The sequence below is a fragment of the Protobothrops mucrosquamatus genome, unplaced genomic scaffold (genome assembly GCF_001527695.2).
Source record: "Protobothrops mucrosquamatus isolate PMUCROS unplaced genomic scaffold, P.Mucros_1.0 scaffold6, whole genome shotgun sequence".
Classification (NCBI taxonomy): Eukaryota; Metazoa; Chordata; class Lepidosauria; order Squamata; family Viperidae; genus Protobothrops; species Protobothrops mucrosquamatus.
Window position 1 is genome coordinate 5,798,301 of NW_015386393.1, and position 27,508 is coordinate 5,825,808.

Genomic DNA, 27,508 nt, shown 5'->3' on the forward strand with positions numbered 1-27,508 from the left:
CACAGTGCTATCTGGGCGGTTTACAATGAAGAAGCATTATTTGTATATTTTCCCCAACAATCTGAGTCTTCATTTTACCAATCTCAGAAGGAGGGGAAGACTGAGTCAATTTGAGCCCCATCAGGATCGCACTCCAGGCGGTGGGCAGAGAGTTTGCCTGCAATACTGCACTTAACCACTGTGCCACCAGGGCTCCTTGTATCCTGTTACAGGGCACCACTATCATCATAAATCATGTACCACCAGGGCTCCTAGTTTCCCTACAGGCAATTCCCTGTAGCATCTCTGCATGTGTGACTGTTTTAGCTTTTATGTTTTCGAAGAGGTTTGGAGAAATGCCGCCTCAAGTGAACCAGAAAAATGAGTATGCGCTCTCCCTTTCTGGGTGTGTGTGTATATAAAATTATTAATTATACAAACTGTTCTTGTAATAAACAATTGCATATGGCTTCAATGTTAGAATTCCGTGAAAAAGATATTATAAGAGGGACAGCGATAGCAGCATTCTACTGATGATATGCAATGGTTGGTTAAATGATCCAAATTGGAAGGCAACTAATTTCTGTTGCCTGCTTCCGTTCAGCCTGTTGACTTCCTCTAAAAACTTTCAGTACCCAAAACTATAAATGTTCTTTGAGATGGATTTTAAATAGGCAGAATTATTTTGACATTTAGTTCTAAGCCATGGGTGTCAAACTCGCCACATCACGTGACATGTCGCAACGTATCGCAACTCTTTGCATTGCCGGCAATGGGGTGGGCATGGCTTCGGTATGATGAAACCAGCTCGCGGGTCGGCAGTTTGACACCCCTGTATAAGCCAATATATAACTGATTATAAGTATCAGCACTAACACTGCTAGTTATCACCACTAGGCAATTGGAGGAAAATAAGTAATGTCTTTAGTAATGCGTTTTTATTCACTGTTAAAAGAGCAGAAATCCGACTTCTACGGGGAATGATCAGCTTAAATCTTTTGTTATCTAAATTCTTAATAATTGAAGAAAAATGACCATCAGCTAATTTGTATCAAATTATTGTTTTGACCACTGCTTGTAAAAATAAGATAAAACCTGCATGAAAATGGCCAAACATTAACAAAATACATTGAAATGTACAAACATTTGTAGAAACATTGTTATTAGAGCAAATATTGGGGAAAAAATAAGAAAATTGGATATAATACGTTTAGCAGAGCTTGCTCATTTCCATAGCAGTGTGTCCTTGTCTAAATTCAGTAGATACTCAATTTTATATGAATCAGGTCAAAATGATTTTCTTATCAAGAGAGCTCCCAAAACTTCCATGTACTAAAGCAGAAAATAAGGCAGTACAATTTTAAAAAAGTAAAATCTTTCATAATTTCCTTGGAGCAAAGGCAGGAAAACATTGTATAAAATAATGAGAAATTGGGCTTTTCTGGCTGCTGATGTCATTTGTTGGAACCATAGTCTTGTAAGTGCCTCATACTAATTTGTAATCACATGGCAGACTTAATATTTAAAGTATTTAGTTTACTTCTTTTATGCAATATGTGCGTGTCAGAAGTAGATACCATTTGAGATTAAGAAATCTCAAACATTTTTTCTCAGCATTCTGAGAAACTAACAATAGCTACAATGATTAAAATTCTTATTTATCAGTAATTTATTTTTTACCAATTACATTTGTTAATATGCAAGTATTAAAACTACAAATGAAGAGTGCCATTTTCTTGCTTCAAAATTATTTTATTTGATTATTCAAATCATTAAGAAGCCAGTAGAAAGGGTAAAAGAACTGTAAGGACATAGTATTTTAGGTTGTATCCAATTCTTCATTGGTCATCTAAGCAGCCTAAAAGTTGCTTCCCTCCCCCACTGATCTGCTAAATCTATCAGATATTTTTTTTGTAATTCTTATAAAGCAATTTCACTTCAAAAGATGATGGGAGAGTATTCGCAGCTTTGAATTTTGGTGTTAGAGAAGAGACTCCTGGGAATCCTGTGGACAGCCAAGAAAATGGATCAGTGAACAAATCAACCTACAGTTCTTGTTAGAGGCACAATTGATCAGTCTCAAATTATCCCACTTCAGACACATTATGTGAAGGCTCAGCTCTCTGGAGAAGGCTTTAATGCTGAGAAAGAAAAGACAAAAAGAGGACAACCAGCAGCAAGGTGGATGGGCTTAAATAGGGTAGCAATGAGTGGCACCATTGGAAAACTTGAAAGAATCGGTTGGGGCAGATCATCATGCAGACTATGTGTTGATACCAACTTGATGGCACGTAATCATAAAGCAATGCAAACCCCATGCTCATGCAAATGTTAGAAAAATGAACTTTGGATTCACGATAGTGATCAAATTTGCATCAGAGTGGATGGCTAATGTCTTGCATCCTTTCACCTGAGCTTAAAGTTGTAGGAGGGTACAATGTCATTCTGTCCATATGAGGTAAGGAATTTTATTTTTAAAAATTGACTACTGCAATGGGGGAGGGGAGGTCATGCTTGAAACATAATTCAGAAGCTACAACTGGTACAAAAGGCAGCAGCCAAACAACTGGTGCAAAGTACAAGGACCACATCACAACTACACTGAAAGACCTGCACTTGCCAGGTGTAATTTAAAGCCTTAGAAGGCTGAAGGCCAAGCAGATCTTTCAAATGGAGCTCCCTATTCCCACCTTAGCAGCTGCTACATTTGAGAGAGCAAATCTGTTCTGGCTTGTATAGACAGGCTCCTTTTAGCAAAAAACAGCAGCTGGAGCAATACTGAGCAGATACCTGAAATGGTGACAGCTGCTTTTCCCAATATTAGAACTCTCAGCAATAGTGCAAATGTTTGGATGACCTGCCGATGGCAGCAAGGAGTTGGGAATTTTCTGAAATTCTGATGACATCTTCTGGTCACTCTATGCATTGTCTGGCACATCTGCTTGTCATCCTGCTCCAATTCATTGTCCATCCATCCACTGGTTATGGACATATAACATCCAACCAGTATAACAAATCATGCCCCAGAATGTCCACCTGGGGCATTTGCAGCTTCCAGCTCAAGGCTGGCTTCAGTGTATTGTCCACAACGAAACTGCCTACTTAATGAGCTCTTTAGGAGAAGTTCTGAATAAATGATCTCAGCCAGCTCAACTATTGGTGATGGCCCTTCTCTTGTGCACCTTCTAAAGATATGGAAAGCTCTTCCCCGGGAGAACCATTTGGCTCCCACTCTCCCAGAATTTAGGAACGCAGCAAGATGAGTCACTATCACTAGGGTTTCAATTGTTAACTGATTTTAATTATGCCATGTTGCTTTATATTTATTGCAAACTAGCATTGCTTCTATGAGCAAAAAAATAGAGCATAAATACAAACACTGGTTCTTTTCGTTCTGCTCTTTTGTGTTCATGAGATTGTTAACCTGCTGGAGAGGTTTCTGAGTTGTTTCTGAAACCTCTTGAAAATGTTTAGGCTACACACAAATCATTTTATAATTTTTTATAATTTCAAGTTGGGAAGCCCCCGATATCTTGGGGTCCAGGAGACGATGCCTAGGAACCCCTGGGCCTACGTAGATGATCGTGGGCAGCACGGGCAGCAGTTTGCGAAGGGGAAGCGTTGGAGGCCTCACCTGTTGAGCTCCATCCCGATTTAAAGGCACATAAAAAGAGGCACAAGCGCGACGGATCCCACGCGAGGGACACAGGCGCTGAGCGAGGGAGGAAGCCGGAATTCGGCGCCAAAGGCCGCGGGGGGCGAAGCGGAGGCGCCTTTCACGTGCTCGCGGCCGCCGCGCCCCCCCCCTCCGCCTCCGTCCCCTGCGGGCTGGCCCGGCGGGGCGGGGCTTCTGGGGTCGAAAGGAGCGGGGGTCCTGGGCTTTGGGACCACGTGGCGGCCACTGCACCGCCCGGGGAAGAGGAAGATGGCCAAGGCGCCGGGGGCACCCGGGGGTCCGAGAGGGAGCCCGCGCTGCCTTCCTTTGGGGTGAGCGCCAAGGCGAGCGAGGGGAAGGGGTGTGCCCGCCACGGGGGGGGGGGGGTGTGTGAAAGCACGAACAAGGCTCAGGGCACGAGCCGAGCCGGTCAGCAGGCTGGAAGCGGGGCACACGGAGCAGGGGCTCTCGTGAAAGTCTGGGCGCCCGGAGAGCCCCGGGGCAGGCTGAGGAGAGGGGGCGGTTTGGTGCGTCCAGGCGATGCGGGAAATGGACGCTCTCGAGTCCTTGGAGGGCGGCTGGCGGGCGGGGGGGGGCGGAGGGTCCTCCGCCAGCCTCGGGCGACACCGGGGAGGGGAAGCGTGGGGAACGGGCGCGGGAAGGCGGCCTCGGGCCAGCCCGGGAGGTCCTCGGAGCGCCGCCCGTGGGGTTGCCGAAGCAAGCGGGTCGACGAGGCGCGCGCCGTGGGGCGGGAGTTTTGAAGAACGGGGAGGGCTGAGCTATGGGGTGGAGGAAGGGGACGGGTTGCCGGCGGGGAAGGAGGGCCTTGCTGGCGGCGGAGGGGCTGGGGGGGTCCCTGGGGGCGAGCGGGGAGTCCCTATCGGGGAACGGCCCTCTTCGCCCCGCGCGCGGTGGGACATTAGATGCCATTAAGTGCCCCTCGATAATTACGAACGAACGGCCGATGCGGGAGGGAGGAAGGGAGGCAGCCTGTGAGAGGCGCTGGGGGGCGGAGGCGCCGAAGACACGTGTGTGAGAGGAGGGGGAGCGAGGAAACTGGGGGAGAATCGGCGGGGGGCGAAGGGGAGACCCGTGGGGCCTGTCTAAGCGGGGTCCAGGGCAGGCAGTGAAAGCAATGGGGAGCAACGGGGGGCCATTGGCAGATGGGGCGGGCGGAGAGCTTCCCGCGAAGAGCCAGGATGTGTGGTGGACAATGCAAAAGCCGGGCACGTGGAACTCGTTTGAATGTGGATCCGTGTCGGTTTGGATCCCGCCTTTTCGGGCATGAAAACTCAAGGCGGATTGCAGAGCCCGCAAATCTGGGGAGGTGGTCGCAGAGCCGGGTTTTGCCAAAAGTCCGGGGGTCCAGGAGAAGATTCATAGGAACCTAAGAGAAAGGGTGATGTTTGGGGAAGTAGCCTGGGTTGAGCATGCGGGGCAGCGTTCACACGTACGCAGCTGTCTGACTGCGGGGTTCAAAGGGAGAGAGCAAAGCACATCGTGAGGAGACGAGATTGAGCGTAGAAACCCCCCTCCCAAATCCTGTCAGTGCTTTTGGCAGCAGGTGTGCGTATTACGCCCGTTCACGTATATGTGGCTAAAAAAAAAACATCTCTGAAGGGGACTATATTCTTGCCAAAGCGGAGGGATACCATTTGGGCGCTTTTTCTTTAATTTGGCGGGATGGGAAGTGGACTTTTTTTTTTTCTTTTGGCTTTTCACCAACGGCTGCCTGCGCTCACTACCTCATTCCTTCATACGGCGGGAGGAACATGAGTGAATGGAACAGCCGCAGAGGGGAGGCGCACGTGCGTGGTAAGGGAAAAGCAAAAGGAATGAATGAGGGAGACGGCAGCGGGAGGGAAGGGAGCTCCTGAGAAGAGCTGATGATGCAAGCAAAAAAAGCTCAGCGGTTGGGTAAAAGGAACAGCGCCCCCATCCAGCAGGAGAAGTGAGGGGTGGGAGGTGCGATTGACAGCTACTGAAAGGAACAGCCTCTGTTGAACGTTCTAGTCCCAGCCGAGGGAGGCACTCGGGAAGAGCTTGGCCCTGGAAGCCAGAGTGGAGGTTGCAGTCGCCACCAGCTGCAACAGAAGCTAGCCAGCAAGTAGCAGCAAGCAAACCACCGCAGTCCTGGCTGGGAGGGACCTTGGAGCAAGCAGGCAGGCAGGAGCCAGAGGAGGAGGAGGAGGCTGGCTCGAACCAGATCCAGACCCTGGCATCGTGGAAGCAATGGATCGGAAGAGGTGGGAGTGCTCAGCTCTCCCGCAGGGATGGAAAAGGGAAGAAGTGACCAGGAAATCGGGGCTCTCTGCTGGCAAGAGTGATGTCTATTATTATAGGTGAATGTGCCACGGCGGAGGGGCCTTGGGTAGGGAGGGTTGGGGGTGGGAAGGGAGGAAGATGGAGGGGGTGATGGGGCTGCTGTGGCCGCCGCCACCTATCTTTATCTTTACAGGCTTGCTGCTGTAAGACTGTCATTGCAAATATATGCATACAAAGAGGGGGAGACTGCTCGATCTGCATTTTCTGCATGGAGGAGATATAGCTGGTCTTTCCTGTCCCCTGTTTGCATCGACTGTGGAAAGTCTAGTTCTGTGGGGAGTGGGGGAAACTGGTTTCTGCATGTCAAATAGGAAAGGAATGAGTGGTTATTTCCAACCTTTGCATGTGTGCTGGGCTGGAGGTCCTGTCCATTTCAGAGCGGAGAGTGGCATCTTTAGCATTTTTGAAAGCTACAGATGTTTCCTTGTTCTGTATTTAGCTAAAGAATCGCTTGAAAGGAAGGTTGCCAATGGCTTTCTCTCGGTTAGCAGCGGAGTGAACTACAAATGACAATTTCACATCTTAAAAGTCCAGTCACTTGTTATATATCCTCCCCCAGTGAATTGTGGGCAGGTTAGTCTCTTAGTCTCTACATGCTAAGAAATTACAATCCTGTCGCCATTGCAGGATATTCTTGTGGAAGTTTACGCTGTTATTTCAAGGTGGAGGAGCTAAGTTGCTGTCTGCTTTTTGTTCCTTTGGGGCTATGAAAATATGATACCCTTTTCTAGTGACTTTGCATCTGGATTTTGAGATATATCAATGGGGGTTCTCTGGAGAGAAATAGACTTTTATATTGAATACAGCAGTGGTTCTCAAACTGGTCTGCACAGGCCAGCTGGTCTGCCACAACATCCCCACATTAACCACATGGAGTCTACCCACCATTTCAAGTGTTAAATAAATTCTTAATTTCAGACTTCATTTTTTGGTACAAAATTTATCTGAAGGGCTCTTTTAAAATGGAATGAAGATTTGTGTATATCAGAATATAACATGGATGCAGTAATAACTTGCTGAAAAGTGCTTTCAGAGATGAAGAACTTGCTTGAGTTTTTCTAATATTTATTAAATGGTTCAGATTTGCTGAGAGTTTGTGAAAGAGTGGCACAGAGAGACCGTGAGGCTTTAAAATACAGAAGGAGCAGGTGCTGTAGGAGTCACACGGAAGGGCAACAGATCAGGTGGAGAATGTATGAGTTGATTTTAGTTTCCCCCCCCCCCCACAATTTTTGTAAATAACTCTGTGAACATACCTAATACTCCTTTGTCTTCCTATTTTCCGCACAACAATCTTGTGACGTGAGTTGGGCTGAGAGAGAGCGACTATCCCAAAGTCAGCCAAGCCAGCTTTCAAGGCTAAGGCAGGTTGATAATCTAAATTTGATTTAAATAAATGTAAATTTATAGTCTAAATGCCATTGGAATCAGTAGGGGATGATAACTAAACTGTCAGAAGTGTTATCCTAAGTGCAAGACAGTCTTTAGGGAGAAGACAAGAGAACTGAGTTTCTTTGCAAATGAGTGGACACCCCAGTTTGCAGAATAGATATATAGCTGCTCTCTCTTTGCTATACCACTAAACTAGAAACATTGTAGGAAGCCAATCAAGAAAAGATAGAGGGAGCAGGGTAAAAAAAAAAAGAGCCATTTAAGGATGTGTGTAGGCAAAAAAAATGACAGAGTAGTACTGTTGCTGTTGCCACCTTGGTTTCCTTTAGCTTGGTTACGTAGACAACAGTGAGATGCTCTCACAATGCTTCTGTGTGGGTGTATAGGGAACAGAAAGACTGCAGAAGATGAGTTGGTAGAAGTTGTAAGTCTGTCTAATACAAAACCACTTTCCCTCCCCCCAACCTCTTAAGTATAGTCACAGTATTTCTAGTATTAAGCTCATGTTAAATTATGGGGGAGGGGGGGCAGAGAAGATACAGTCTGTTGCATAAAGATACTAGTAACTATGTTCACATATTTTCCTAACCATGATTTGTTAAATAAACCTGGGTTTACACATCACACTGAGCAAGAACTAAACAAATTGCATTGTGTCTGTTAATCTTGTCAACGTGCTGCTGGCGGCATGTCAAATTATGCCAGATTGCCAATGCATGAAAAGTCTTCAGTCTTTTAGCCTCATGGAAGAAGGATGTGAGATGGCATCTTCTACTTGGTCATTCGGGAAGCTGTATAGGTGGGATTTGGGGCTGCAGCACAGTTATTGCATGTTTATAATCTTATAATCTCCCATAGACTGGTACGCTCCCACAGAGTGGGTCTCCTCAGGGTGCCGTCGGCCAAACAATGTCGGCTGGCGACCCCCAGGGGGAGGGCCTTCTCTGTGGGTGCCCCCACCCTCTGGAACGAACTACCCCCCCGAGATCCGGACGATTCCGGATCTCCTTACTTTCCGCCGCGCCCTCAAGACATGGCTTTTTCAGCAAGCGGGCCTGACCTAGGGAGGATTTTACTTAGGGAGGATTTTAAGAATAATTTTAATAGGAATAACAGCTTCTAATATTTGGTTTTTAATTTGGTTTTATAGGGGTCTATATTTTTTGTATTTTGTATTTGTACTTGTTTTAATATGCTGTGCACCGCCCTGAGTCCTGCGGGAGAAGGGCGGTATATAAATTAAATTATAAATTAAATTATTATAAATTGTATCCTTCAATACCAATTCACATGAATTGAAAAGAGGAAAATAAAGGCAGAACATGTAAATCCTAGGTATAATTAAGTGGATGTCTGAAATTTTTAACACTAGTTTTGGAAAAAACACCTGTTTAACACCCATATTTTGGATGATAGTAGAGTGACTGTCTTGGAATTTGTGTTCTGTTAGGAGATATCTTTGAGAATTAGTCTAGACTAGGCGTGCACAACATGTAAAGGGCCACAATGATAAATTAAAAAATTAAATGATAAATTAAAAAAAATAATCCTGAGCCACAAAGGAATACTTGGCATGCTGATCAGCGGTTTGATGGCTAGCAGAAGGGCAATTCTGGTGACATACAGCAGCTTGTATCTTAGGATGGCAACACTATTTTTTTTTAAACATGCTGTTGGGCTGCTATTTGTCTATTGTTGATCTAGAATTAGCTGTATTTTTTATTGATGTGTAAAACAAAGTTTTAGTGCCATGCCCATGTAATCAATTAGCATTGTCTATTATACACGTGATGAAAGATTTGGAGAACTCCAGTAGTTTTTAGAATTTTACAACTTCAGGAATAAAATTCAACAGGATAAGTACCAAAAATAACTGACAAAATGTGATATGGAGACATGAGTGCCCATAATATTTTCATGTAGAAATAAGAAACCAAAATGCACACTTCTATGTCGGAGTAGGACTTAAAGATAAGCATCACTAGAATCATTCAGAATTATTCCTTTCTGTTCTTTATCTGCACTTAGAAGGTGAAGTTAGCTGGCCTGATTGAGTAAGCAATAATTATAAGTAAGTTGGAGAAATGTATCTGGGATGCTTCTGAAAATGTTCAGGATTTGTTTTTAAAGAAGTACAGCTAGTCCTCGACTTGCAACCATTTGTTTAGTAACTGTTCAAAGTTACAACAGCACTGAAAAAAGTGACTCACGACTGTTTTTAAACATGTACGGCCATTGCAGCATCCCCGTGATCACATGATCAAAATTCAGCTACTTGGCAACTGGTTCATATTTGTGATGGTTGCAGGATCCCGGGGTCATATGATTGATTACCCTTTATGACAAGCAGAGTCAAGGGGGAAGTCAGATTCAGTTAACAACCATGTTACTTAACTGCAGTGATGCACTTAACAATTGTGCCAAGAAAGGTTGTAAAATAGGGCAAAGCTCACTTGTCTCACTTAGCAACAGAAATGTTGGATTCAATTGTGGTCGTAAATTGAGGGTTGCCTGTATCTTACACTTAGGAAACAGTGAATAGGAAAGAGCTGTGGCATGGAATCACTGAGGAAAGAAGTAAAAGTGGACCATGTTATAGTCATGAAGTATGTGAACAAGAGCAAGAAGATACAATATGTATATCCCATAGAAAAATTCTGCTTTCTAATGAAACATTGCGACATTTCAGTTTGAGTTTTCAATGAAGTTTATTACTTGCACTCTTTTTCCAACTTTTGACTTGGACATGGGAAAGAAACAACCTTAACCTGGTAGATAATGTGAATCTGGAATGTCCAACCACAATAATTCTCAGTTGAAATAGTGGCGAACATCTCTGATGACTCATACCTGGCCCATCACAAGACTCTCACTTGACACTCCCACACCTGAAGCCCTTATATAAGAACACTGACACAGACATCCCCTAAACACTGCTGAAGATGTTACCTAGCCTGGTAACACAACGTTCGGAAATCATCCCTCAAACTCAGAGAACGAACCTTCATCCTAATTCTCAGTTGTATCTGCTCATCGTACTTTTGTCTAGTTAAAGTAGGATTGAGACTGATAGGCAGTGGCATCAGTCCTTTAAAGTAAGCCACACTCTATAGTGATGGGAGATTTCTCTACCACTTAATACTTTCAATACAATATTAGATGGATCCATTTCCTTTTCTGTTTTTTTTTTTTTTTTAATCAACCTGAAACCTCTGAAGAGAGCAATTTGGAGATTGGGCTAAAGCATAATGAGGATGTATACAGTTGGCAAATAACTGCCTCCTATTTCTGACCATCCCATGTAGTCTGAGAGTTCTTGAATTGGTGTCTGGATACAGTTTCTTTAAAATATGAGAATAAACAAAATGAATTTCAGTGTGGACTGATAGGATACGATTACTGGTGGGCAAGGCAGATAAAATTGTGGTATTGTCCAAAGTTTGTAGCTTCACACTCTCTGGATTTTGTACTCTGTATGGAAGCACATAAAGTGGCACTAGAGCTTAAAAGTGTCTCATTGCCTTTGGATTTGCTATTTATAACTAAGCTCTTTGTTTATAAAACATTTATTTGTTTATAACATACTTATAAAACATTTACCCACTTTTCAACATTAAAGTTTCCCAAATGAAATATAGGTGCTTGCATATAGTATGGATGCTTCAGATACCATATAGGACAGCTGCTTGTATGCTTGCTGGTGCTAAATAATAGAGTGCATTCATCCACTTTTAAAGCCTATTCACTTCCTGCCCCTATTTGAAGTGTTGCTACTAAACTCTCGAGCTCTAAATCTAAGCTAAGGTACAGTATTTCCCCCTACAGACATTTGTATGGATCAGCTGGTTGATTAAAAAACAAAGCTTTTTGTAACGGTCCTATTCGAATAAATATCCTACCTTCCCAACAGATCCTAAATATGTTCAATTCAAGCTATTTTGAATAGGAAGTTGCATTGGTTTAGGGAAGCTTTCATTTTGATTATGTTTAAAATAATAGTGTTACAGTGATTTTCTACATCACACTGCTTACCTAGCAGATGACTTAGTGGGAAAGGGTGATCCCTGAAAGGAGAAAGTTCAAAACTACTGCTGTATATTACCCACTTGGTCAAAAACTACTGCTTGGTGTTACACTTTTGCTTTTGTTTTAATCAAACCCCTTATTTTTTTCTGTTTTATGAAATGTCTGTGTGTGCGTTCCTGAAACTAGATAATTGGTGATGGAAATGAATTTGCTTGTAACTGGGACAAAGATACATTTTCCCTTGCAAATCAGAATATAAAAGAACAAAGAGTCCAGGTTGTCTGTGCAGAGTCGACATCTGGAGGCTGTTCAGCCCAGTTTGAATAGGCTGCAATGTATTCATTTTAAGTTCTCCCCTTTTCTTCCCCCCTGCAGCCCATGTATGTTCTCAAAAGTCTGTGAATTTCAAGTAACACTAAATAAAGGAGTGAAAGAAAAGCAGACAGCTTTTTTTTTTTTTTGTAAACAGTGTCTGAAGGGATACCATGGAAAACTTTACAATGCCAGCATACCTTTAAGACAGGCAAGCGTGGAGAATTGGTTCCATTGGTTTGCAGCTGCTTTTTTTTTATCTTTGAACAATAGAGGATCAGAAATGCTTTCTGCATTCATTTTTTTTTTCCAGTAAAAAAGCATAATAATCCACATGGGACACTTTCATCACAAATGACTTGCAGGCCTTAAATCAGGAGGACTTCATACCCACTGACTAAAGCCTTTTCTTTGCATGCTTGTATCATACTGCTAAAATGGTAGTTTTGGAATTATTTCTGTTTGTATTGAGCAGTTGCACAAGTCTCATATATCTGCATGTATTTTCTTAATTTTAATTTAAAGCTCTTAACCCCTCCCCTCTACAAAACGTAAGTTCACCATTGATCTTTTATGTATGTTGTATTGTCCACAGTGTCCTCAGCAGTGATGAAAGTGACTTGCTGCTAACTAGTCTTTGTTGCATCTGTAGTTACTGAACGGAAGGGGAGGGGGTCTGTTACCCCCATAACAAAGCCGTTATAGTTTTGCAGGGATAAGTTCAAACAGCCCAAAACTAATTGCTGTATTTGGGCTATAATTCTAACACATGCTGCCCAGAATTCAAAAGCTAAATTTGTTCTTTCTTCTTTCCACCCCTCCCCCTCCAAATTCTGCCCATTTCTCAGTCCAAGTGGGAAGAAATTCCGCAGTAAACCTCAGCTGGCCCGTTACTTGGGTAACTCCATGGACCTGAGCACGTTTGACTTCCGAACAGGGAAGATGCTAATGAGCAAGGTGAACAAAAACCGGCAAAGGATGCGGTATGACTGTTCAAGCCAAACCAAGGTGAGGCTGATCATCTTTTCCTCTCTTTTTTAAAAAATTTGGATACCCTATTGGCTGCAGGGAGAGAATTACGGTTGATTTCTAAATGCACACAGTGATATGCCTTATTAACTCTATTTACTTTTGTCATTAATGCTCTTTCTTTAATAACTTGTGCTTGAAGCAGATGGCATTTAAAATAGATTTCACATTAAAAAAATTCTAAAGTACATCTCGGCAAAAGGGAGACAAAAACATATCCAAGATTCTTGATTCTAAACAAAATGTCTGGTTGAATCGAATCATCTTATTTTATATGTGTGTATGTTTCATTAAACATTGCTGTTAAGCAGATACAAATACAAACTAGAAAAAAATAAAGTTGCAAAAAAACAAGAGAGAGAAAAATGGTGGGGTCAAGGAAGAGGGTGTTTTCTACCCTGCCCCTGCTTTAGGGAACCTCCCAATCTCTTGGCCTTCTGCAAAGGGGTCAGAACCTGGCTGTGTAACCTTGCACGGGGGACCCAGGAGCCCACATAGCCATGGGGCTGGTTAGCCCCTTGAGAAGCCCCCCTCGGACGCCTCTATTAACAACTCCTAGTCTCCCCATCTTGGAATTCTTTAATAATTTTTAATTATTTGGTTTTTAATGTTTTATTATATTGATTAAATTGTATACCTCCCAGATCCCCTCTGTGAGGGATAGGTAGACAGACAGATGTAATAAAACAAAAAAAGAGAAAAGAATTATAAAGAAATCCTTTGCTATTTGTCATAACAATTATAAACAATTTTAACAACCACTTTCTCTCAAAATACAACAATCTCTTTTATCTATAAACAAATCCTTAAAACTTCATCATTCAGTCCTAGTCATCAAAAGTCCATTAAGGGTTACCAAAAAACAGATATGACAATATATCTATTTTATCTTGATCAAATAAACCCACTGTATACGCCTTTCACTTTTAACAATCTTGGTCTTTAATCCCTTCAAATAGTGTTCTAAAGCTTTTTACTTTTCATTTTTCTTTCTCTCTTCTCACTGAATCCTTCAGAACTTTAACATGTCTCTTTTGTAAACCCAACATAAGAAAGTCATTCTTTTGGGTATGCCGTTTCTATATCCCTTTTTAATTATTAAGGTTTCATTTATATACCTAGTGCAACATCTTTTTCGATATTCTTATAGCCTGTCATTTTTAAATCTAAGATCCATCTCAGTTTTGTCTGGTAAAACTTGTTCCTCTTCCAAAACATTTTTGAAAGACTATCTATAATGGCAGACACTTTTAAGATTAACTTCTGGATCCATTGCTCACAAACAAATCTCCAACATGTTCAATGTTAAAGTATTTTATTCCATTCTGTGTTAGTAATTTGAATTTAAGTGTTCTCCTTTAATTGTAATCTTTAGGAGTTTCTAACTTGTCTGGTGTCTAACATTCAAATATCCATTTCCTTTAAAAAATTTAAAATAGCAGCATTTTCCCATGGGAAGGATTCTTGTGATTAATTTTAAAATCTTATTTCAAATCCATCTTAGTCCATTTATGACTTTCTAAAATCAATGTTGTAGTTATCCTTTTGCTATTTATTCTAAAAGGCTTTTTATACCTTTAAAACATCTTTAAAAAGTTCTATAGCTAAGAATTAAAGGAAAAATCTGGTGTATGTTATAAAACTTGTTGATCAAAAGGTTCTTAATAGTTGAAAATCAGCTAAGAACCAAACGTGATTAGAAAATGAGGTTCAGCAGAACTTTGTCTCCATAAGACTACATTGTGGCTATGAGCTTGATGGAATCCCTTGATTCTCAACTGTTTAACTCGCAAGCCATTAGTTATGAGGAGTGGCTGTCCGGAACGCACATGGGCTATCTCACAATCTCTCCTTTATCCAGAGAGACTCGACTGGTCAGAAATTACTGTCTGGCTGCTGATCTTGCTTTCTGCTCCTTCAGAGACATCTAGTTTGCCATGAATTCTCGTCGGAAGAGAATTAAATGATCTTAAAAACATAACAAGCTATGAACAAAAAGGGGTGGATTGGGGAACTCCGTTTTTAGATAATTTCTGTAGTTTACTATTCCTGACCAAGTTACTATTTTATGACAAAGCATGAAGGGGAAATGAAGGTCTGGGATCCATCTTACATATTCCCAGAATAGAAGTGGACATTAGCTGTAGATATTGGGAATTGAACCTAGGACCCTCTGTACGCTAAGTAAATGCTAAGGAAGGGCTTTTCCCTCCTTGTCTAAGAGGGCAGACTTTGCCCTCAGTCATCAGTCAAGCTGCATTGTGTGTATACTATGTTGTTTTTCATAGACATGAATGGCTGGCAGTTGTAGATTTAATTAACTGCATTAAACTTTGTTGATTTCAGATATTATGAATTAAGGCTCCTATTATTTATTTTTTTAGTGTTCATTTAGCACCTTCTATAGACTTCCCACCTCTGTGTGATGCATACAAGCAAACTGATATGGAATATCTGATCAGTTAAAATTATTTTAAAAATCTACACCACAAATCACCATCATCATCATGGCAGTAACAAAAACAGATAACTGCTTATAATCACCCTAGAGATCAAAAGCTTGCTGAAATAAAATTATTTTCAGGCTTTTCTGATCACAGCAAATGTATGACTGATTGGATCTCCAGTGATAAAATCAGAATTGAATCTTAGAAGCCATCTGCTCTAACCTTCTATTCAGTGTAGGATCCATTAGCGCAGCAGCCTTATGCTCATAGACCTATACAGGTAGTCCTTGACTTAGGACCACAATTAAGCCCAAAATTTCTGTTGATAAGTGAGACACTTACATGAGTTTTGCCCCATTTTACAATCTTGTTTTGCCACCGTTAAGTGAATCATTATAGTAACATGGTTATTCGATTAATCTGGCTTCCCCAGTAACTGCTTGTCAGAAGATCGTAAAAAGTGATCACACGGCCCCAGGTCACTGTAACCGTCATAAATAAATTTTGGTTGCCAAGCATCTGAATTTTTATTATGTGACCATGGGGATGTCGCAACATCTGTAAGTGTGAAAAAAGAACATGAGTCACTTTTTTCAGTGCTGTTGTAACTTTGAATGGTCACTCAAGAAAGGGTTTTAGGCCAAGGGCTACCTGTACTAATTTGTAGCTTTTTATCACTCTAAAGTACATCACAATGTTCGTTTTGCAAATTTTATTAATTTTCAAATAGACAAGTTAATACAAATATGGTGCACATAAAAAAAGAGAAAAAAAACCCATTAAACATCTTATTTTCGGAGGTGATCGGCAGTCCCCCCCCCACATCCACCCTCTCTTTCACCCTTCCTACCTACTTCCCTCTCCTTTCCTCCCCTCCTACCCACACCTCTCTCCTCTTTCTCTTCCAACTACCCTACACATCCCTCCTCCTTCTTTTCCTCAACCTTTGGATGCAGTTTGGGGGTACCAGCTGACCACCTTCTCTTCACAAAAAAAAATTACATTATTTCTCTTTAACATAGTAATACACCAAATTTTATATAACTCTACCCCCTTCCCCCCTCCCCCCCCCCCGGACTTCCCAGAACTGAATACAGGGATAAGCACATAACATCCCAAATCTAAATAAAGCTACCCAAACATAATACAATCAAATATTAATATACTTTAACTCTAATATACAATAATAAACATAAATATAAAATATAATAATATATAAATTATACTAAGTAAATAAAAATTATAAAAAATTTAATCAAAAGCAATATGATAATTATTCATTTCATACTTTCTCTGAATATAATCTATCCATCTTCTCCATACCAAAATAAATTTTTCTTGAGATTGATCTTTCAAATATGCGGAAATCTTGGCCATTTCTGCAAAATATGACACCTTCAATCTCCAATGTTGATATGGCTTACTGTACATACATACTTAGACTCCTAAAGTTGCCTTATATGAAGATAAGCTGTTGATCTAAGGCGGGGTTAGGCAACCTTGGCTCTTTTATGACTTGTGGACTTCAACTCCCAGAATTCCTGAGCCAGCCAGGCTGAGGGGAAAGAGAGTTTCCAAGCTGAGCCATGCTGGCTCAGGAATTCTGGGAGTTGAAGTCCATGAGTCATAAAAGAGCTAAGGTTGTCTACCCCTGACCTAAGGCTTGAACTAAGATGGCGCTAAAGAGCAGTCTGGATACTCTTTAAAAAGCTGTATGGTATTGGGAGGAAAAACTGATAATTCATCATCAAGATAGATATGAAGGAAAAACAACTCTGTCCTCCTGTCATTCCTGACAAGAAAATCCTCTTGCTGCCAATGGGGAGAATTCAGTGTAGCCAAAAAAAAAGTTTCTTTTATCAAGTGATTTCTCCATAATCACAGTGTAAGGAAAGGGTTATTTTTCTGGTCATGTATCTTTAAAAAAAAATCTGTTATTTATTAAGACATATTTAACTTCCAGTAGACTTTTAAGTTTTAGGAGTCTTGAAAATGTTTAGAATCAAGCCACTTCAATTGCAAAATTGTCAGTTTGAACCATTTTGAAACTCTTCCAATTCAAAATCAAATCTTTGTGGTTAGAACATAGCCGTTTCTGGCTAAAAATGCTCAGCCTATTCACAGCTGATTCGCATTTGAAACAGTATTTCGGATTAGAAACAATTTGATTCAAAACATTTTTGCATCATCATGAACTCCATAATGTTCTGGACAGAGATCTTAGTTTAATTTTGGAATGATTTTTTTTTATTGCTCACTTCCTATCCTCTCAAATCCTTAGGGTAAACCTGATTTAAACACCACACTTCCTGTGAGGCAGACAGCTTCAATTTTTAAACAACCAGTCACTAAGATCACAAACCATCCCAGCAACAAAGTGAAGACAGACCCCCAAAAAGCAGTTGATCAACCCCGACAGGTAAGAGGTGGGGGGTTTGATTTGAAATATTTTCCAAATGATCTCATAGAAAACTTGACTGGGAAGCAGAGGCCTAATCAAAGCTGAGCAGCAATATGAGCCTTGATTTCTGCTTTGAAGTCAGTCTGCTTTGTCCATTATACCACATTAGGTTATTGTAATATTGTTAAAAGACTCCTATTAAATCCACCTAATCCAGCATCTTATTTCAGGAGTGGTTAGCCAGAAGTTGCAAGGATGTCTGCAAGGAATATAAATTGCCAGCAAGTATATCCCATGATCATGGGTTGCATGAAAACACCTAACTGAGGCAGGAAAAGATTGCTCATAATGGTTTTTTCTCCCTTTTCAGATTAATGTGAAGTAAAATCTGAAACTGTAGACCTTGGGGCTGCATGCAGGTTGCTAGCATTCCTTTCATACTCACAGAGCACCTTCTCCCAAGTGGATGGGGCCACTGTTGGCCCGTTTTTACATATTTTGGTATTTTTAGAGTTTAAAAGGGGGAAATCCTTGATAACCTCTATGGTCTAGTGCAGGAGTAGTCAACCTTGGCTCTTTTATGACTCGTGGACTTCAACTCCCAGAATTCCTGAGCCAGCACAGCTGTGCTGCTCAGGAATTCTGGGAGTTGAAGTCCACGAGTCATAAAAGAGCCAAGGTTGACTACCCTTGGTCTAGTGGTTAAGGCACCAGGCTAGAAAGCAAGAGACCGCAAGTTCAAGTCCCACCTTAGCCAGAAAAGTCTTGTCCAATAGAGAGCTGCAAAACTCATCAATCTGGGAATGGGCCATTCTGGTAAATTCAATAAATAAAATAAATTCAATAAATAAAATAAATAAATTCTGGTAAATTCAATAAATAAAATAAATAAATTCTAGAAAAATTCCATTTCTCTCCAAACTGGGAATGATTCAAGATGCTATGGACAAAATAGGTCTGGTGTTCGGCCATAAATCCTAAACCAATTCCGTTCAGAAGCTAATTCTGGAAATTACTGAACTCTCCCATCCCAACCCCAAAAGTGTTATAGTCTGGAGGGAACCACAACATTCTGAATTGTCTGAAATGTTGAATTCTCAAATTGACAATTTTTGCACCCCCCTATTCTAGAGATTTAAAAATGCCTTGGATGGGAAGACAATATCAGAGTAAAATCCAATGTTTCACAACATGGTATCCTCCCAATAACGTGGACTGCTTCACTTTCAATCATTATTCATGCCAGCTTGTGCTGATGGGAGTTGTAGTCCAAAACAAAAATCCTCCAGACTCTGCCGCCTCCCTCAGCTCTTGACCAGCAGTTGATCTATTCAGTTACAGAAATGTAAAGAATGGAAGCTGGCCATTACAGTTATTTGTTTCCCCTCTCTGAATTGTTTGCTTTCCTGCATTAGAAATGGTCACTGTAAGACCTTGTTCCTGAGTCAGCTTCCTATCCAAACTTTTCTCCCGTCTTTTTAGATGATAAATCTGGGAATGGGGCATTATGTATACACCATTCAGGAATCTTTAAAGACACAGTGAGCTAAAATGCTGTTAGGCTGAATAACATCTGAGGAATGCATACTGGGAAACATTATACAGGGGTAGGCAACCTTGGCTCTTTTATGACTCGTGGACTTCAACTCCCAGAATTCCTGAGCTAGCATGGCTAGTTCAGGAATTCTGGGAGTTGAAGTCCACGAGTCATAAAAGAGCCAAGGTTGCCTACCCCTGCACTAGAATTAGATGGGAAAATGACATACTGCAGGGTTTTTAAAGACGTGTAACAGACTCATAACTTTTCTTTCCCCTTCTTCCCCACTGACACCCCCCCTTTTTTTTCTTTTTTTTTTACAAAAATTAATTATTTTTCTCTTTTTAGCTCTTCTGGGAAAAGAAACTAAGTGGCTTAAATGCCTTTGACATTGCAGAGGAGCTGGTGAAAACAATGGACCTTCCAAAGGGTTTGCAAGGTACTTTCAACAACTGTTGACAGAGAACTGAACTGCTGATGGCAGTGACCCAAGTTCCTCAGATCATGAAGCTGATTATTTAATTGGAAATATTTTACATTCCACTTCTCCACTATCGAAAATCCTTCAGAGCATTTGACCGTTATGATAAAAATAATGATTTTTATAGTAAGCCTCAATTTTTAAGAGTGTTGCTATCAAACAAATAAATGATTGGGTCATAAAGACAAATGTTTAGATAGGTTGAATGAATAGAGCATTCTTAGCACAATGCCATAAATATATCTATATATGCTGGATGCAAGACAATTTTTTTCCTAAGCTATTGTTCCATCATATAGAAGGTAAATATTTATGTCTATCCATATATTCATTTCAGTAATGAAAGCTTTAATTCTCCCTCGTTCACAATCCTTGAATTGTTTTCAAGAGTTTTTAATAAAGGAGAATATTTGTAGCTCAGGATTGAAATTGAGGGGTCCTTAGTGCTTCCCGAGCTTGGTTGTTTTCTTGAAGATGTTTCGTTACCCAAATGTCTGCAAGCAAACAGCCAAGCTCACAGAGCACCAGGGACGCCTCATGACGTTTCTGGCTAGAATCTCCTCTTTTGTATAAATTGCTCTTTCCTAAGCTCCATCTCAGAAGTGATCCAGTCATTAGGATACAGGAGGATCTGGACAGACTTGAACACTGGACGCTATCTAACAAAATGAAATTTGATGGTGAAAAAAGTAAGGTTCTACATTTAGGCAAGAAAACCCAAATGTACAGGTATAGTATAGGGGGTACCTTGCTCAATAGTAGTAACTGTGAGAGGGACCTCGGAGTCCTAGTGGACAATCACTTAAATATGAGCCAGCAGTGTGCTGCAGCTGCCAAAAAGGCCAACACAGTGCTGGGCTGCATTAACAGAGGGATAGAATCAAGATCACGTGAAGTATTAATACCACTTTACAATGCCTTAGTAAGGCCACACTTGGAATACTGCATCCAGTGTTGGTCACCACGATGTAAAAAAGATGTTGAGACTCTAGAAAGAGTACAGAGAAGAGCAATAAAGATGATTAGGGGACTGGAGGCTAAAGCATATAAGGAACGGCTGCTGGAATTGGGTATGTCTAGTTTAACGAAGAGAAGGACGAGGGGGGACATGAGAGCAGTGTTCCAATATCTCAGGGGCTGCCACAAAGAAGAGGGAGTCAAGCTATTCTCCAAAGCGCCTGAAGGCAGGACAAGAAGCAACGGATGGAAACTAACCAAGGAGAGAAGCAACCTAGAACTAAGGAGAAACTTCCTGACAGTTAGAACAATTAGTGGAACAACCTGCCTCCAGATGTGATGAATGCTCTAACACTGGAAGTTTTTAAGAAGAGACTGGTCAGCCATTTGTCCGAAATGGTATAGGGTTTCCTGCCTGAGCAGGGGGTTGGACTAGATGACCTCCAAGGTCCCTTCCAACTTTATTATTATTATTATTATTATTATTATTATTATTATTATTATTATTATTATTATAGATTCCAGTTTCCTTCCTTTCTGCACTTAGATGTCTCATCATAACCAGCTGCTTAAACTATTAGTTAAAAATACAAAATACCTTTTTAAAAATCTCACTGTTCGCTGACATGTGCATAAAATGAGACACACACTCATTTTGTGCCCCTTATCCTCAGGAAAACAAAACAGAGCAAGGGAAGAGAAGGGAGGAAAGAGCTTAATTCTATCTCTTCTCCTGGAAGGCACAGGGCTTAAACTGTTTGGAGGCTAATCCTGCCCTCTAGGATTAAAGGAGGAAAGGCTTTCCACCTTAGTTGTGTTTCTAGGCCAAGAGGTTAAAAAAAAGTAGAGGAAGAAGAATTTTTTTTTTAAAAAAAATAAAGTCTTGAAGAAGCTTTAGCTTTAGGAATAGGGATTTAAATTTGAATCTCAGCTCTCCACTGTAGCTAGTGCCCGACACTGCTGTCAGCCTATCATGGAGTATATTTGTGCCTTAAACCTGACGGTGCTGATCAGTAGGAATTTTGTAATAGCATCAGCAAAAAAGACAAGAATCATTTATTAACTATTATCCTGCTGTACCTCTTTAGGTGTGGGACCTGGATGTACTGATGAGACTCTCCTTTCAGCCATTGCCAGTGCCTTGCATACCAGCACAATGCCCATCACTGGGCAGCTCTCTGCTGCTGTTGAGAAAAACCCCGGAGTCTGGCTGAATACTTCTCAACCTCTCTGCAAAGCCTTCATGGTGACTGATGAAGACATCAGGTAGTAAAGCCTGACTCTCCCAGGGCAGGAGGTGAATTTCTCCCCCTGGTGTTTTATGTAGTGCTAGAATTTGTTAGATGCTTAGAAACATCTATGCTTCTGTCCTCAACAAAAAAAATATGTTGTGAAATGCAATTATCTGCCTACAGTGGAGCCCGGGCATTCATTCTCAGTCTAATTCACAGGCAGGGCTACAAACATTTAATGTTGTTTCCAGCAAGAGCAGATAGATTCTGTGCCAAGTTCCTGTCCTCCCCTGTTCTTGAAAACACACAAGGCTACCACAACTGCAGCCTGACCACAATTCGGTCAATTGAGATCTTTTTTTTTTTCTACAGTGGTACCTCAGTACTTATCATTACTTGGTTCCAGGAGGCGTGACAAGTACTAAAAATGCCAAACAAAGTGCCAAACAAAGCATTTACCACATAATCCTTTGGTTTCAGCCGGGAAGGACTTCTGTCTGTCCCTTTTCCTACGTCAGTGACCTTCCCAGCGTGGCCATCTTCCTATCTGCCCTTTGTGGCCATCCCCCTCTTCTTTTTGCAGCAACCTTCCCAGCAAGGCTAACTTCCTGTCCGTTCTCCGCAGCTGTCCCCCTTTTCCTATTGTAGCACGTCAAGTACCAAACAAACAAACAAGTACCAGGACAACATTTTCGTGTCAAAATGCGTTGAATACTAAATTTGATTAGTTTTGAAGCTATCAAATATCAAGCTACTTTTGGGGGGGGGGGTGTTTCATAATTTTGGTAAGGGATTCATGGCCAGCAAGCTCACCAACAGCATTTGGGACACAGTGAAGGAACTCTCTAAGTGTCAAGGGCAAGTAGGCATGCCAGCATCTAGCAGTGCAACAGTATGCTCGGACAATACACTGCATGACTCCGAAAGAAATCTGGTAAGTGCTATGGCAGCCACGAAGCAGAAACTGCTTGTAGCCACGGTATGCTTGTTGCTGTTCCACTGTAGCCTATATTGTTGTTCTCAAGAATACATACGTAATAGCTGATTTCATCCCCACCAGTCAAATAGATCTGAGATTTAATTGGTAGGGAAGAGAATCCCCAAACACAACACCTGGGTATCATCCTTACACAAAAGAGAACCCACATCAGAGGTGAGAAGTCCGTACTATTGACAACTTACATTAGATCTTTAGATCAGTTGCCCTGTTCATGAATCTCACAAGTCTCCAGAGCTAGACGATTACCTGCACAGATTCAGTAAGCTCACTTTGTGCCTTTTTGGCTGTTCTCTCTCATTCCAATTTCATAAGATGGTGGTGGTGGAGAAATTAAAAGAGGAACTACTGCCTATTCAATCTTGAACTACTGAATGATCCTATTACTCTTCGATAATTTACCTCTTCCCTGATAGCAGGATTTCTCCACTTAGATCTGCTGCATGCAACAAAGGAATAGATACAACGTGTGCTGGGGGTATTTATTTAAGTATTTTTCCCTCTCCAGGAAACAAGAAGAGCTGGTTCAGCAAGTGAGGAAGAGGCTAGAGGAAGCCTTGATGGCTGACATGCTTGCTCACGTGGAAGAGATAGCAAGGGATGGTGAGACACCTGCAGTAAAGGGTAATGAAGAAGAGGAAGAGGAGGAGGAAGAGGATGATCGTGGACAGGAGATGGAAAATGTATAGTCCAGGTAGCACAGTTCCACATTAATACCTTTTCCCCATCACGCATATGTTTGCAGTGCCATTTTGATGTTTTCCCCACATCAAGAAGCTTGAAGAAGCTCAGAGTTTCTGATATTTCTTGATATTTATCATCAGGCTCAATATTTGCAATGAAGGATAGCATTTTTCAAGATTTTAAGAAAACACTTTTCCAATCATTTCTTCCATTTCCATTTTAACTAGAAGGGACTTTTAGTGGAGATTAGATGGTATTCTTGGTATGTCCCAAAGAAGGGGGGGGGGTTAGATGGTATTCTTGGTATGTCCCAAAGATGCTTTTTCAAGAGGCAAATAGACTTTCTTGAAAGAAAGTCCAGTTGCCTCTTGAAAAAACACCTTTGGGAAAACCATGACCTGGATAACTGTGAGAATCTCCATAGACCAGTGTTTCTCAACCTTGACAATTTTAAGGCATGTGGACTTCAACTCCCAGAATTCCACAGCCAGCATTGCTGGCTGTGGAATTCTGGGAGTTGAAGTCCACATGCCTTAAAATTGTCAAGGTTGAGAAACACTGCCATAGACAAATTCTTGGTTATGTTCTTGATCCTGAAATCAAGTTGGCTTGGCCTGTTTTTTGACTGGAGAGGCTACAGTCTTGACCTCTCCTGAATGTTGAATAGCAAGTACACATGGACCTTTAGAATAGGAAAACATTCCTTGAACATAGAGATTATTTGGAAACCCACCCATCCATAGTCACAGGCAGTGGTCTTGATCTTGCTACATGCTAATGTGGCTTGATGTAGAGAGGACTTCTTCACCATTATTATAGATATATTTGTATTTGTATTGTGGTTTTTATGAGGCTGTTAGCCGCCCTGAGTCCCATGAGGAGAAGGGCGGGGTACAAATTAAATTAATAAATTAATAAAAATAAATAGAATCATAGGGTTGGAAGGGGCCTTGAAGGGCATCTAGTCCAGCCCCTGCCCAAGCTAGGAATCTTATTATTCTCTCTCCCAGCCCATCCCAGCCCATCCCAGGGTACCTTTTGGAGCCATATCTCCCATGCTTTGTAGCTGATCAAGTGTCTCTTTTCCTTCAGGGTGTTTTTCTCCAGAACTAGCCTGCACTTGGTCCACATAGAGGCAAGTGCATCTTCAGAATGCTGTGCACTAACTGTTATCTGCGTATGTGAACATGTTTGGCTTCAGTTCACAAGAAGCTGAAGGGACCAGTCAGACTGAGTAGTTTGAAGAAGGACTTGCTAAGCTCAGTTTTTTCTTTCCTCTGCCCCCTCATTTTTCTCTTAAAAGTATCTCTTAAAAGTATCATAGAGGAATCAAAAAAGTCATATGAACATAATCCCTTTATCTTATTTCCAGACCAATAATTGAAACAGGTTTCCCAAGTCTCTTTCTAATAGTGTCTGCATGCCCTAAACGAATTGGCTTAACCCAGAGATGTCATGAAGAATTTTTTTTTTTTAAGTTTTCTCTATGTATTTGAAATTACATGTAACAAAATATTTTTGGTGGTATAGGTAAGCTATTCCACTTGTAAAATCTTGCCGTGGGGTCTTTATTTTCTTATCTGATTGTTTAATTTGGGTTCGTTTTATTTGCTTTTAAAAAAAAAAAAACTCCCATCAACAGAACGTGCCTTTCCATGTGGACTGGGAAATTGAGCCCCCAAAGCTATACAGATCCACATTTTTATCAAAGTCCCCTTCTTCTGCATGAATATAAAATGACATAGAACTATAATTCATGTAGGACTTGATGAGCACAAACCATTGTGGAAAGAATATTAAATGATGATCATAATCATCCAATCAGAGAAAATGTAACCAAAAGGTGATGTGTGAGTTTTTAGCAACTATTTGAAAGAAAGGATTACTTAGTGCTATTGATCTCCTCTTGTTCTATAACTGAATTAGTCGCTGGGGGGGGGGTTGCCTTTGTCTGATATAATTAAATGCTTTTCAAATAGTAATATTAAATTGCTAACATAATTTGAGGAGAAGCAAACAAACCAGTCCAGTTGTAAATGACACAGAATTTGCCTTAATGAGTTCCACCTCAGCTGGGATTAGGTTACTAGAAACACAAATAATAACATCTTTGCTCTTGCTTGCTTCCTAATGCATACTGTCTCTAAATAAATGGTCATCAACATGATACTTTCAGTGCTAGATTTTAAATTTCAGGATTAGATGACAGTACTACATCTCTCTTTTAAAAGAAAAAAGAAAGCCAGGGCTGATGGAAACCTTGTTCATGAATCCTGGCTAGATTTTACATTATTTTGGAAATGTGGGATGTATCTTCCTTTTTAATTTCCAAAATTAGAAATGTGATCTAAATGGGCCTAATACAGCTCTTTTCATTTTGGACTTATAAAAGAAATTCAGGATTTTGGTCCAGAAGTCTCTATTTAATTGTTTTCAGATTTTTGAGTATTTGGTTGAAATCCATCATGTATATTTCTCTTCTGCTCTTGCATGCACATAAGAGTTTTAGTCCCTGCTTGGTTTCTTTTCTTTGTTTATTTGGAGCAACCTCTCAGCATATAATTCCTAGGAAATATCATAAATTATTGTTTTAAGCTTTTTATGCTGCAAAATCATGCTGCGTGCTTAAGTTGTGCTAGGATGAAGCTGCAACTACAGTAGTGCGCAAATGTGTAAAGCCCTGTTGATAAGGAAATACAGTCTGGCTGTCTTCAAGCCAGAGCGATGCATTTCTTTCCTTTTTAACAAATGATTTGATAGTGTGTAGTGTTCATTAACAAGAATTTAGAAAATTCTTCGATCCTTTGTCTTTCAAATACACACTCATCACCACTATCGCCACCTTACCACTAATATGTACCTTAATTGTAACAGTATCTTAATGTACAGTCTTGTTGGGGAATATTAGTTTTGTAATAAAATGTTTTTCATACATTTAATTTTTCATGTATTACTGTTTGTTGAGGAAATATAGTAAAATACGGATAGCATAACTTTTCAAATAATGTTACTCCCAATCGTAGACCTGGAAAAGGGGGTGAAGTTAAAAAAAATGTATGTAGCAGTCCCATAATGAAAGAGATTCAAAGCAGGCAGAAGAATGCTATAGGGCAGGGGTAGTCAACCTTGGCTCTTTTATGACTCGTGGACTTCAACTCCCAGAATTCCTGAGCCAGCTAAGCTGGCTCAGGAATTCTGGGAATTGAAGTCCACGAGTCATAAAAGAGCCAAGGTTGACTACCCCTGCTATAGGGATTTAAGAAGTCCTGGGTTGAGTAATGACGGTCATTAGATCAGATGACAGGTTTTCATGAGCAAAGGAAGTCCACTGAATAGTTCCATGGAAACAACAGAGAATGAAAGTTTTGGTTTTCATTCCTTTCTTGGAAGTACTTTAGAGTCCCAAATGGTTAAGACTTTTCCCTACAGGGCAACATTACAATTGTGGTTAGTTTAAAAAAAACCCACAAAAAATATAAATAAAAACTGAATAGAGCACCAGTTTGGTTCAGTGGTTAAGGCAGTGGTTCTCAACCTTTTTAATGCCGCGACCCCAACCGGTTGTAAGTCGAGGACTTTCCCTGCCCGGGAGCACCGCGCATGCGTGGTTCTGCCCCCTGCACCGGCCGAGGCGTAGCTGGCAAGCGGCAGAGACGGAGCAGGCCAACCACCAGCTGGCCCAGCCCAAGGGAGGTAAGGCACCCACTGGAAAAGGGGGAAAAAATGGCAGACAAAAAAAATGGCGGACAGCCTTGCTTGGCGACCCCCATGAAATGGTCGATCGACCCCAAATGGGGTCCCGACCCACAGGTTGAGAACCACTGGGTTAAGGTATCAGGCTAGAAACCAGGAAAACATGAGTTCTAGTCCTGCCGTGGTCACAAAGCCAGTTGGGTAACCATGGGCCAGTCCCTTTCTCAGCCTTTAGAACAGACATGTCAAACTCGTGACATCACACAGCGTATCGGGATGGTTTTGCCATTGCTGGCAATGGGGTGGGCGCGGCTTCCGGGTGACGCGTCCGGCCCGCAGGCCGGCAGTTTGACACCCCTGC

At 41.2% G+C, this 27,508-nt stretch overlaps 1 protein-coding gene across 2 annotated transcripts; it reads left to right on the plus strand.

Moving 5' to 3' along the window:
* Window positions 1-5,817: 5,817 nt before the first annotated feature.
* MBD3 (methyl-CpG binding domain protein 3) lies at window positions 5,818-26,377 on the plus strand. 2 transcript variants are annotated; one of them, XM_015810020.1, is made up of 7 exons: window positions 5,818-5,976; window positions 12,538-12,697; window positions 17,447-17,584; window positions 19,452-19,542; window positions 21,630-21,807; window positions 23,279-23,464; window positions 24,547-26,377. In XM_015810020.1, exons 1-6 carry the CDS (start codon window positions 5,867-5,869, stop codon window positions 23,457-23,459), a joined length of 858 nt encoding a protein of 285 aa, XP_015665506.1. In that variant the 5' UTR covers window positions 5,818-5,866; the 3' UTR covers window positions 23,460-23,464; window positions 24,547-26,377. The 2 variants fall into 2 exon arrangements, with proteins under 2 accessions (XP_015665506.1, XP_015665508.1); XM_015810022.1 differs by having other exon boundaries at window positions 5,818-5,880.
* The last annotated feature ends 1,131 nt before the right edge of the window (window positions 26,378-27,508 follow it).